Source organism: Perognathus longimembris, chromosome 8, assembly GCF_023159225.1.
Source record: "Perognathus longimembris pacificus isolate PPM17 chromosome 8, ASM2315922v1, whole genome shotgun sequence".
Classification (NCBI taxonomy): domain Eukaryota; kingdom Metazoa; phylum Chordata; class Mammalia; order Rodentia; family Heteromyidae; genus Perognathus; species Perognathus longimembris.
In genome coordinates this window covers 52,581,055-52,594,389 of record NC_063168.1, presented here as the reverse complement: position 1 = coordinate 52,594,389, position 13,335 = coordinate 52,581,055, and the positions used below count along the sequence as shown (strand labels likewise).

At 43.7% G+C, this 13,335-nt stretch overlaps 1 protein-coding gene across 1 annotated transcript in view; it reads left to right on the top strand.

Moving 5' to 3' along the window:
• Positions 1 to 907: 907 nt before the first annotated feature.
• Galm (galactose mutarotase) overlaps positions 908 to 13,335 on the top strand; it is a 48,716-nt gene continuing 36,288 nt past the window's right edge. Inside the window, exons 1-2 of the mRNA XM_048353093.1 lie at positions 908 to 1,133; positions 8,530 to 8,684. Of these exons, the coding sequence (XP_048209050.1) occupies positions 944 to 1,133; positions 8,530 to 8,684 (345 nt within the window). The 5' untranslated portion in view covers positions 908 to 943. The remainder of the gene's footprint in view (positions 1,134 to 8,529; positions 8,685 to 13,335) is intronic.

Here is a 13,335-nt window from a genome sequence, read left to right as displayed (position 1 = left end):
CTCCCAGAAGTGAGACTAGAGATAGGCATTTTTTGAGGCAAGAGAATACCTGTCTTTCCCTACAATTAAAGGAGACAACAAAGTAACAGCACATGGCATTTATAGGCTCAACAATAAATAAATTCCTTCTTAAGGGAACTTAAGGGCTTTTTCCTCGCTGATGACTCTCTACAATGAGGGCTCTTGGCTGCTACCCCAGGCTGGCAATCAGAGAAGACTTCTGCTTCGGAGGACCACATCCAAGGGACAGATCTTCAATCAGTCGGCATACAAAGAGGCCTGGATCAAACCAGGAATTTCCCTCAATATTTGTCTCGCTGTCTCTACCTAATTTTCTCTCTGTGTGTCTCTGTCTCTGTCTCTCTCCTATCTTCCGTTCTCTCCCTCCTTACTTCTCTTTCATCTATCCATCCATCTACCTATCTATCTAATCTATCTGTCTGTCTGTCTACACATCTATCTCTAATTCTGTTCACATGTTTCCAGCGCTTTTTTGGCCAGTCAGCCACCACACCAACGTTAAGGAGCCAGGCATTCCAAGTTGAGAAGGGAGGTGGAACCCAGCCCACTCAGCATTTGGCTTTGCAAAGACTACAGGCCCCAAAGGCAATTCCACGCCCCAAAGGCAATTCCACCTCCCAAAGACTACCACTCCCAACATGCACTGCAGCCAGAGTGGGTAAAGGAACAGAACTGCAAGTCGAGCTGGAACTTTTTCCTTCTTTTAGACCTCGGGCAAAGGAAAAATTCCGAAAGGCCCCAGAAGACTTTTTTTTTAAATTTTTACTTTTTTTTTTGCAGGAATGGTCACTCTGAATCCAAGCCGGGAAGGGGAGGAGTCTGGGCCGAGCCCCGCCCCCTTCTCCTGTAAACTCTGGCCAGTCCTCCCTCGGCCGCTGGGATTTGAAGAACCAGGCGCTGCTGCGCTCCGTCCTTGCGCACCATGGTTTCAGTGACGAGAACGGTGTTTGGAGAGCTGCCGTCGGGGGGCGGGCCCGTGGAGAAGTTCCAGTTGCAGTCAGATCTGCTCAAGGTGGACATCATCTCCTGGGGCTGCACCATCACAGCTCTGGAGGTCCCAGACAGGCAGGGAAAAGCCTCTGACGTGGTGCTGGGCTTCGCCGAGTTGGAAGGTGGGTTGCACCCAGGCTGACAAGTTGTGTGGTGATCCGGAGTTGGGCGGGAGGGGAGGGGGGCCGGTAAGGAATGAATAAATAAATGGCTGTCGAACTTGACCTCTAGTCACCCGTTCCGGTTTGCTTGGGTTAAAGCAGAAGTCAAACGAGTAAGACCGAATTCCAGCAAGCGCAGGGGCGATCTTTGAACTGCTGGCCACAGTAGGTGTGGCTTTCCCTGGGGCTCTCTCAGGAAGGAAAACCGAAGACCTGGGTCTTCTACTTCTCCTTTTTCTTCATTGGATTCTCTTTGAGGCCTAATTGGCTCTGCAATACTCCAGCTGTGTAAGCTGAGTGCAAGCTCTGGAGAGAGCTTGGCTACTTTGGTCAATGGGGGTACAGGCCCTAGTTTATGGTTGCTCAATAAACACGTCCAGAGTGAAAACAGGAAGTCCTTCCCGTCAGGAAAGAGGTCTCCTAACCAAATGGACTGTGTGTGTATGCCTGTGCTGGAGCTTGAACGCAGGGCCGCACTGGCTTGGCTTTTTCCATTCAGAGCTATTGCTTTTCCACTTGAGCCACCCTCCACTTCTGTCTTTCTACTGGTCATTGGGTATGAGTCTCCCAGACTTTTCTGCCAGGGATGGCTTTGTACCACAATCCTCAGATCTCAGCTCCCATCAGGCACAGATGAGCTTTTATCTCATCCTGTCCTTGGGCTATTAGAATTATGGATTCATGCATTTAAAAACTGGTAATTCAGTGGACTCATTCAGTAAAACACAAGGTTCACCTGTGTGGAGCTTGCAGTTCATCCATAGAGACGATTTTTAATCCAATAATTATAATTACGGTTTGTATATCACGTTATCTCTTGCCATTGTGGTATAACTAAACAGAAAATGAGGTCTGAAATACAGCTGGCAAAGGGAAACAGAGTAGTCCCTGTTCAGGGGAGGGGTGTGCACAAATTTTATGTGAGGTTTGAGGTTTTCCTTTTGGTGTGTCTTTCTAAGCCTGTATGGTTCTTTAGATGTTTAACTTGACTCAGGGTTTGGGGTCAACAGAAAAACTCTGCGAGTTGCTCTCCCCCTCCCCACTTGGGGAAAAATTTATTCTCAATCCCCTTAACAAAATTTCTTATGAGAACATTGCTGAGGATCCTATTCCTTGTCTCAAGATCTTTGTCTGCCATTGAGCCCCCACAGCTTAGGTTAGAGAAGAAAGCAATAAAGAGGCTGTTTCAGGAAACTAACTGGTAGGCTGAAGGTGTGAGATCAATTGGAGAACAACTCCACCTCCCTCTAGTCAGAAGACCTGGAGGGCAGGCAAGTGCAGAAAGGGAATTCTTTAGAATCCATTGGCTTAATCATTCATCTCTGCCTCAAGCATCACTATCTTCTTGGCTTAAACGGACCACAAAAATGTGATTTGGTTCATGCAAAATTGCTCGGTGGAGTTGAAGGAGAATTGGATATATGACCCCCCAAATCCAGAACCAGTGAGAGAATTGGCGATGATAAGGTGTGGGCACCTGCTTTTACCATCTGCTTCCTTTCTCTCCTCATCACCACCTCCTTTACAAAAATATGTATGCACTGCCCTCACTGTTTACCATTTTTAGTTCTGAGGTAAGACTCATATAGACCTAAAATCTGTGTGAAGTATGAGCCTAGAAGACATGGCATCTGGGAAGCACTAGATTCTTGAAAGGCATGAGGGTGCCACTTGTGGAAGTGTTTACTGTTCAAGGCTCAAGGCATTTACACACTCAATCACCTGTGAGTGTGGGAACCTTGGGGGAGTCCCGGGGAAGGAAGAATCCTTTAGATTCTTCCTTAGAAAAGATATTGGCTTGCTTTGATTACCATGACTTAGTTGTTTCCTTGTTGTCAAGCTACTTGCAAATGCTCCATCATATTTTCTAATCAGAATGTATCCTAGCTTCACAAAATGCCAAGTCAAGTCAAGTCAAAGCATTTCATGTATTCTTTTTAGTGTTGGATCAAGATGGACACTTTTATTCATGGACCATAACTTAGATAATTGAGTAAAGGAAAAGAAAGCTATTTCTTTTCTTTTTGGACAATGTCACCCCTACCCTTGCTCTAAGAAATCTATTTCAAAAGAGAAGACAAGAAGAAACTGTCCTCAGAGTATTTCTTTTTAATATGTTCAGCTATATTCGAGGTTATTGTAAGTGAACCCTACTTCCCTTTTGAAGGTCCAGTGTAAGGTTTTTGTTGTTGTTGTTGTTGTTTTGGTTTGTTGCCAGTCCTGAGCACTGTCCCTGGCTTCTTTTCACTCAAGGCTAGCAATCTACCACTTTGAGCCACAGGGCCACTTCCAGCGTTTTGTTTATATGGTGCTGAGGAATCGAACCCAGGGCTTCATGCATGCAAGGCAAGCACTCTACCATTAAGCCACATTCCCAGCCCCCAGTGTAAGGTTTTTGTAGACACCTTTAGTGTTGCCAAAGGAGACAAAGACTTCACACGTTTCATAGCAAGAATATATTGTCTCCACTACGAAAGTATGCAATGGCTCTTACCTACTATTCTGGTAATTCTAGTGTATAAAAACCCATATTAAAAGGTTAGAGGTGGTGGCAAGAGTGCTTGCCTCCTATACATGAAGCCGTAGGTTCGATTCCTCAGCATCACATATACAGAAAACGACCAGAAGTGGCACTGTGGCTCAAGTGGCAGAGTGCTAGCCTTGAGCAAAAACAAGCCAGGGACAGTGCTCAGGCCCTGAATTCAAGCCCCAGAACTGACAAAAGCAAAAAAAAAAGGTTAGCGGTGTGGGTCCGTTGGTAGAGCACTAGCCATGAGTGAAAGCAGCCACAAATACCAAGTTCAAGTCATGTCTCAGACCAAGAAAAAAAGAAAGAAAAGAAAACCCATATTAACCTGGGCCCTGGTGGCTCATGTCTGTAATCCTAGCTACACAGCAGGCAAAAGTCTGAGAATCATGGTTCAGAGCTGGCTGGAGCAGGAAAATCCATGAAACTCTTATCTCCAATTAACCACTAAAAAGCCAGAAGTGGAGCAGTGGCTCAAATGGTAGAAAACCAATCTTGAGTTTGAAAAACTGAAGGACAAAGCCCAAGCCCTGAGTTCAAGCTCCAGTAACCAGCACACACACACACACACACACACACACACACACACACACACACAATCTATATTAAGAATTTAGAAGTGTTTGGCTGTCCTTAAGAAAGTTCCATGGGTATAGGAAGTAGAGTTCATTTTCATTGTATATTCTTTTTAAATGCCTGATTACATATTACATAAGTATATATAAATCAATGAGGTAAATAACTTGAAGTAATTAGACTTGACAAGAAAAGGGATTATCTTGACATTACCTTGCCACACCAAATGTTTTTGAGTCAGGAGGAAGTGCTAAACATGAATAACTCCATGGATAAGAACTCCGTGGTCCTTTTGTAACTGCCAGCTTGGATGTGAACAATCTTGTTTCCCAGGTAGATTACTTACATTGCTTGGATAATAGCCATAACTGGAGGTCAGAATAGTTCAATTTCTCCCTCAGAAAAATGAGTTCTTTCTTCTATAGCATTCATTCTAAAGGAGGAAATTACAACGTTGGGGGGAGGGAACCTAGTAATGCTTCCTGTGGGGTTTTCTTACCATTTCTTATCTTTAAAAGTGTTTTCCATTTGTGTGACCCTCCTACACTTATTTGTACTGCTTTCAACACCTGTGATGAAAATATTTACTTATGAGCCACAGGCATAAACAATCAACTCATACAGTCAGGGAGACTACTTCTCTTTCATTTTTCTTCCCAGTTATTATCAAATACCAGCTATTACTGTTATGAGGGCTATTATGGAAAGAATAAATTAGTGTTTTAAGGCTGGGGATGGAACTCAGTGGTGGAACTCTTGCCTAGCAAGTGTGAGGTCCTTGGTTAGATCCTTAACACCACCATAAGTAGGTAAGTAGGTAGGTAGGTAGATGCATGCATGCATGCATGCATGCATACATGCAGCAGTACTTTTAGAAAACTTGAGTTAAGAACAGGACACTGGGGCTGGGGATATAGCCTAGTGGCAAGAGCGCTTGCCTCGTATACATGAAGCCCTGGGTTCGATTCCCCAGCACCACATATACAGAAAATGGCCAGAAGTGGTGCTGTGACTCAAGTGGCAGAGTGCTAGCCTTAAGCAAAAAGAAGCCAGGGACAGTGCTCAGGCCCTGAGTCCAAGACCCAGGACTGGCAAAAAAAAACCAAAACAGGGCACTGATGGCTCACACCTGTAATCCTAGCTACTCAGGAGGCTGAGATTTGAGGATCAAGGTTCAAAACCAGCCTGGGCAGGAAAGTCTTTGAGACTCATATCTCCAATTAATCGCCAGAGAATCAGAAGTAGAGCTGTAGCTCAAAGTGCTAGAGTGCTAGCCTTGAGCAGAAAAGCTCAGGGACAGTGCTCAGGGACAGTGCCCAGGCCCTGACCAAGAAAAGAAAACGAGATAAGAAGAAGAGTTGGGACAAAGGAATCCAGTTAGAAGCTGCAGCCTAATATTGTGAATGTACAAGTGTGTCTTTGTGTGAACACTGAAATTTCTGATTTAAATCTCTGCTTTGTCTCTTCTCCCACCCTCACCTCACTCCAGTCTCTCTCTACACCCCTCTAGACCTTGGACTTGCTAGGCAAATGCAAACAGATTGTGATCATTAATTATGCTAGGGACTATGATATATATCTGACCATATATGACCACAAATACAATGTCTCTGACTAGAAAGTGCAATTAATCTATTTTCTTCCCTTTGTCTCCAAATATCTTCCCTCCCTCTAGTAGAATTTTTTATGTTATTTTGTTAATTTTGTGTAAAATGATGTAGTTCATCTAGGAGAGCCAGCAGGCCTTAATATATATACGTGTGTGTGTGTGTGTGTGTGTGTGTGTGTGTGTGTGTGTATGTGTGTATGATCCAGGTACTGGTGGCCCATGTTTGCAACTCGAGCTACCTGGAAGATGGAAATTAGTAGGATCCCAGTTTAGGGCTAGGCTGAGATGGAGTTCAAAAGACTCCATCTCAATCAACAACTGGGCACATTGGCACACACTTGTTAATCCAGATTCTTAGGAGACTGAGATTGAGAGAATCGAGGCTCCAAGTCAATCTAGGCAAAAATGTTCACAAGACCCCCCCATCTCAATAGAAAAAGATGGGCACTGTGGTATGTGCCTGCCTATCATCTCAGCTAAAGCAGGAAGTGTAAAATAGGAGGCTCACAGTCCAGGCCAGCCTACACTACACTAACATGTCTATCCTGCCAGCCTAAGCATAAATGGATGGGTTCCTATATCACACAAAACTATGGACAAATAAGTTTGTTATGTATGGCTTTTGTTTACCTGGCTTTTGTTATAGAATATCAGTCATGACTTTATGATGGGCAGGAAAGAAGCACCCCCTTTTCTGTCTGAAAAGCAGACAGTCATTTATCCCCATGGGACTCTTTTTGGTTAACCAGTATAAGGGTTTTTAAAGCCACAACTTCACAAAGAGAGGAGGTGGGGAGAAAGGAGGAAGCTGGCAGAGAGCAGCCAGCCTGTGCCTAGAGATGGTGGGAAAGTCAGTCAGCCAGAATGCCTTGTGCTTACCAAACACAGCTGGCCCTGGTGTTCGTGGATTCACATCTGTGAATTCAACCAACCACAGATAAAAACATATGTGAAGGGGGATTTACTAAATTTAGTAAATTTATACTAACTTCTTTCTTGTCATTCCTAGATCATACAGTGTATTATAAAGTACTTACATTGTAGCAGGTATTACGCACAATCTACAGAAGAGTGAAAGTATGTGGAAGGATGTGTGTGGGTTATATGCAAATGCTACACTTGTTTTATATGAGGGACTCAAACATCTGGAGATTTGGATGTCATGACTGAATGAAGTCATGAAGGGATACTGAGGGATGACTGGTTCCCAATGTGATGCTAATGGACATAAACTGAGAGCCAAGCATGGTGGCATATACCTGTAATCCCAGCACTCAGGTAGGCTAAAGCAGGAGGGCTCCATGTTGCAGCTCAGGCTGAGCTTCATAGTGAGTGAGGCCTTATCTCAAGAAAACAAATGTAGACTCGGGTCTGTGATCGGGTCTACATCCATGTCTTGGTTCTACCACCAACTAGTGTTTTGGAGCCAGTTACTTAACTTTTCTATCCTCACTTCATGCAATGTACAATGGGGTGATAAAAGTACCTTGGAGAAATGCTCTGAAGAGCAAATTAATTAAATGTAGAGCCCTTAGAAAGTCACTGGGACTTAGGAAGTGCTCTGTAATTGTTAGCTGGTAATAGTCTTAAAAACAGGACCCTAAGACATCAAGAATTGGTGAGAAATGAACCAGTCAATGAACCTAGAAGTGAGTTATTAATACTTAACTTGTGCCCAACTAGATGAGTGATGAGAACCTGTGACTGTAACTGGCCTAATTGGTGTTCATGAGAACCTTTCCAGGGGCTGGGAATATGGTCTAGTGGTAGAGTGCTTGCCTCGTATGCATGAAGCCCTGGGTTCGATTCCTCAACACCACATATATAGAAAAAGCTGGAAGTGGTGCTGTGGCTCAAGTGGTAGAGTGCTAGCCTTGAACAAAAAGAAGCCAGGGACAGTGCTCAGGCCCTGAGTTCAAGCCCTAGGACTGGCAAAAACAAACATACAAAAAGAGAACTTCTCCAGCCATTCAAATACTTAAATTACAGTATTTGAATTATCTTCTTATCCAAAGTAGATATGGTGGGTACCTAGCACAGTATGAAAAAAAATCAGATTATGATGCAACATTTTAAAAAGCACATGTACACGTGCACTAAAAGAAGGAAGAAACTGAGCACCAGTGGCTCTCGCTTATAATCCTAGGTACTGATGAGGCTGAGACCTAAGGATTGCCATTTGAAGCCAACCCAGGCAGAAGAGTCCATGAGACTCTTATCTCCAATTAACCACCAGAAAACCAGAAGTGACACTGTGACTCAAATGGTAGAGTGCTAGCCTAAGGCAGAAAAGCTCAGGAACAGTGTCCTAGGCCCTGAGTTCAAATCCTAGGGCCAACAAAAAAAAAAAAGGAAAGAAATTAGTATTAGTATTAGCAGTGGTTCCTGTGAGTGATGAGATTAAATGGGATTAAATTTCTTTGTGGTTTATAAAATTAAAAAAAATTGTAGTCAACATGAATTACTTCTGGAAAAGGGAAAGGTCATGTGTACAAGAACTGCTTTTCTATGCTACCATAAGGACTCTGGTATACACAACTTAATAGGTTCTCGCAGCTTCCTTCAGAAGAAGGCGATGGCAGCAGTGTGAGCCTGCCCCCTGCTTTGCACATTCTAAAAGCACTGGCATCCCCTGCCTTTTGCAGGATATCTCCAGAAGCAACCCTACTTTGGAGCAGTGGTTGGGAGGGTGGCCAACCGAATTGCTAAAGGAGCATTCACCTTGGATGGAAAGGAATATCACCTGACCATTAACAGAGAGCCCAACAGTCTGCACGGAGGACTCAGAGGGTTTGACAAGGTGAGTGGAGAAATGTGACATAGTCCATAGACTTGACAGAGTACCTTCAAGCATGTCTGTTTGCTAGGCACACCCTAGGCTGTGGAACACACCCCTGGTAGGGTTATCCAGGAAAGAGGCTTCTCCTACCTTCAGGGAGGCAGACTTTGATGGCCACATCTATTCCCATGGTTTTTTGTTTTGTTTTGTTTTTTTTACATTTTAGTTTTGGGTTTTTTTTTTCTTTTTTTGTCAGTCCTGGGCCTTGGACTCAGGGCCTGAGCACTGTCCCTGGCTTCTGTTTTTGCTCAAGGCTAGCACTCTACCTCTTGAGCCACAGTGCCACTTCTGGCCATTTTCTATATATGTAGTGCTGGGGAATCGAACCCAGGGCTTCATGTATACGAGACAAGCACTCTTGCCACTAGGCCATATTCCCAGCCCTACATTTTAGTTTTTGTGTTGGTACTGGGACTTGAACTCAGGGTCAAGGCCCTCTATCTTAGCCTTTTCAATCAAAGCTGGCACTCTACCATTTGAGCCACAGCTCCATTTCTGGCTTATTGCTTATTCATTGGAGATAAGAATCTCATAGGTGCTGGGAATGTGGCTTAGTGGCAGAATGCTTGCCTAGCATGCATGAAGCCCTGGGTTTGATTCCTCAGTACCACGTAAATACAACTAGCTTTGAGCAAAAGAAGCTCAGGGATGCCCAGGCCCTGAGTTTAAGGCCCAGGATTGGCAAAGGAAGGAAAGAAGGGAGGGAGGGAGGGAGGGAGGGAGGGAGGGAGGGAGGGAGGGAGGGAGGGAGGGAAGGAGGGGAAGAAAGAAAGAAAGGAAGGAAGGAAGGAAGAAAGAAAGAAAGAAAGGAAGGAAGGAAGGAAGGAAGAAAGAAAGAAAGAAAGAAAGAAAGAAAGAAAGAAAGAAAGAAAGAAAGAAAGAAAGAAAGAAAGAGGAAGAGAGGAAGAATCACACTACAGAGGTTACTGCCCAGCAGGGCTTCAAACTGTGATTCTCATGTCTCTGACTCCTCAGTAGCAGGGATTACAGGCATGTGCCGCTGGTGCCCAGCCATCCCCTGGTTTTCATCTACTATCATAGGCAGGGGAGCCCCGAGTGAAAGGACAATCATCCCCAACTTAGGAAAGACAGGGAATGATCTTCTCACAGGGTTGGGATTAGGGAGTTGAAGAAACATGGATTTAGAATTATTGCTACAAAGGCCTTCACATACATCCTCTCTCATTCTTACTAGAGGCCTGTATTAGCAACAAATGAGCACTGTAAGGCTCTACGAAGTCCACACATGTCTGAAGTGGGCCAGCCCGACCAGCTTGGCCCTAAAGTTATCCCTATACTGTAATTTGCTATTGAACTCCATGGCTGCCATGGGTGCCCCTGACCCAGCAACCCCGCCCCCAGAACCCATTACAAACCCCTGCCCATGCAGTGTGGCACCACACCCAGGCCTCCCCTTCCACTGGAGTGCTTTGAGTCTGACAATTACCTCAGGTTCTTCCCAGTTCCCCCTTCCTAAACACAAGCTCCCATTACTTCCACTTTCTGTGGAACATCAGGCCATGAAAGCAAATGGATCAAATTTCTCCCCTGGCTGAGGTCAGAATGCCTGGCCTCCTGCCTTCAGGCCCCTCAGGAGTCTGTGTGTTAACCCAACAGTGCAGCTCTCTTTCAGGCTGTGAGAAAATATCAGAGATAACTTTCCTTTAAGTTCTATCACTCCACTGTCTGCCCGAGTAGAGCCAGAAGCATGTGGGCAGGCCCACAGTTCCTTCTTTCCAGTCTGTGGCCACTTCTGTTGAAGGAAGATGGTTGTTCTGTTTTCTACTCTCCCACAAGCTTCCTGTTGATGGCCTAGAACCAGACTCTCTTGTTGGTTCCCTTTCCTTGGTGAGGGACTCCTTGTACCCCGGAGAGCAAAAGGCAGAGGAAGTGTCCACTCTGCCAGATATTAGATTGAAGAGTCTCTAGAACATGCCATGGGAAAGCCTCAACCTGAGCACATTGGGCCAACTGTCCCACTGTGGCAATTTCTGTGATCTACCTTCCTATGGGTTCTCTTTGTGAACACAATGAAATAATAAGTATACCTATCTGTTTATTCTTTGTTAGACTTGACTGTACAGATTGGGTACCGTATAATTGCATAAGGTAATTTGGCTCACAGTGCTAGCGGCTGGAAAGCCCAAGAGCACGATGCTGGCTTCCAGTGAGAGTCTGCGCTGCTCGTAACATGGGAGACAAAGCATGGGTCTCGGGTCGTCTCTTCTTATAAAGCCACGAATACCATCCCAGGGAGGTCTCACCTTCATGACTTGATGACCTGCCAAAAGTCCCACCTTTAAATATCATTATTATGAATTTATTAAGTTTCTAATACATGAACTTTAGGGGGACATAATCAATACAATATCCCCCATTGTGTTGAGCCCCTCTATAAACCAGGGAGCATCATAGACCGGAAATTCCTGAGGCCCACAGTGGAGTGAGGGAAATGGAATCATTCATTGATAACTGTGATGGGTGAGCTGCAAAAGCATAGATGTAAACAGTGTGCTGGGGGGGTACATGTAAAGAAAGGAATAGCCCAAGAGGACAACTATCTTGGGAGAATAGATAACATTTTACTCAATCAGTGGATATTAGAGAGAATGGTTATGCAGCAGCCTAGAGATTAGAAGAGAAAATATTTGAATGGAAAATATTTTATTTTTATGGAGCCACAAAAATTTTGAGTAATAAGATATATATTATATTTTTATTTATATATGTATTTGTTTGTATATTTTATTTATTTATTTATTTTGGCCAGTGCTAGAGTTTGAAGTCAGGACCTTGAGCTTATTCTTGGCTGGTACTCTACCACTTGTGTAATGCTTTCAGTTAATTGGAGATGGAGTCCCACAGATTTTTCTGCCTGGGCTGATTTCAAACTGCCGTTCTCCATTTATCACCCTCTTAAGTAGCTAGGATTACAGGCTTGAGCCCCTGGCTCCTAGCTTGAGTAAATAAGTTTTGATATAATAATAGCATCAGATGAACTTTATGTTTTGTTTGATCTCAACAAACAATGAATAATTTAGTTGGGGGAATATATTTTCTATTTATTTTCACATTGTTTTTAAAGATAAAAGCCAAGTCATCTGACAGGACTAGAAAGGCCTGCAAAAAAATCTAGAGATGAGAAATTTCCAGAGATTTGGAAACTATGATCAAGAAAAATCCTTCATAGCATTTTATTCCAGATATTAAATTCCTAAATTTTTCCATTTGGAGAACTATTTTTTTTTTAATTTCAGGTGTTAAAACATCCTATATTAAGTATCTTTGAAGTTCAACATTTCTAAGAGATAATTAGGGTATATAATTAATTTTTTTACTAAGCTCAGTGAATTTGTTTCAAATGCCAGCTGCTTTCACCGTGAAGGAAGCCAGAAACCTCCATTCCTGCTGGGCTCCCCTTCCTGGCCAATGCGACAGCCATCAAAGCGGTCAGCCAGCGGGGCTCACAGGCCCAGTTGTTAACCCACGAGGTTTCTCTATTTGGAATACACTTTGCCTTCAACTCTTCTCTTGACAATGGATATTTGAAGTATTGACTCAGTAGTGGGTTACTTGACTATCATTCTCAAGGACCTGGGTTCATCCCCAGCAGAGAGAGAGAGAGAAAGGGAAGGGGGGAGGGAAGGAAGGAAGGAGGGAAAAGAATATAACAATCTGAACAAAACTTTCACTGGAACTAAAATGTAGAAAAGACAGCCAGACCTGAGTTTAAATCCTAGCTCTGTCACAAATTTCATGGATGAATTTAAGCAAAATAAAATTTTTCTTTGCAATAATGGAGTATAAAAACTTTCTGTTCCATTCCTCTGGGATGAGGGGGGTAGAAATAGCAAGTTAACTCCATTGAACTCAATCTGCTCACCTGCAAAATAGGGTAATTATGTCAGTTGGAGTGCTAAGAAATTGTCAGTGTTCAAGTGTTTGGATCTATAAAGATGATCATTTCATTTGATTCCAAAAAACTTTACTTGCAAGGTGATTCATGTCAAAGCCTGTGTGGGGACAATGAACCTACTTTAACTCTGCTCTGAGAAAGGAGAGATACTCGCTGTGAAGCTTCTAACCAATGTCTCCTTGACAAATGTTGATTTTCCCCTCTGGAAGTGTGGTCTTAGGGCCTCCAGGACAAAGCCAAGAGAAGCCACTGTTAGAAGCTTGGAGTGTTTTTGATAAATATTTGTATAGAGGTTGGGGAAAATCTCTCAGTGATAGAGCGCTTGCCTAATATTTGGGTCCTGGGTTTGATCCCTAGCACCAAAATAAGCAGTCGGGCACTGGTGGCTCATGACTATAATCCTGGCAACTCAGGAGGATAAGCTATGAGGATCACGGTTCAAAGCCAGCCCAGGCAAGAAAGTCCATGAGATTTTTATCTCAAATCAACCAGCAAAAAAAAGCCAGAAGTGGAATGATGTTGCTCAAGTGGTAGAGTGCTAGCCTTGAGTGAAAGAAGCTTAGGGACAGAGCCAGGTCCTGAGTTCAAGGTCCAGGACTAGCACACACACAAAAAAAGGGACAAGAGGAAAATACTGTGTATACATACAGACATACCATATGCATTAAGGGACAAGAGTATAAGGAAGGAAGCCCT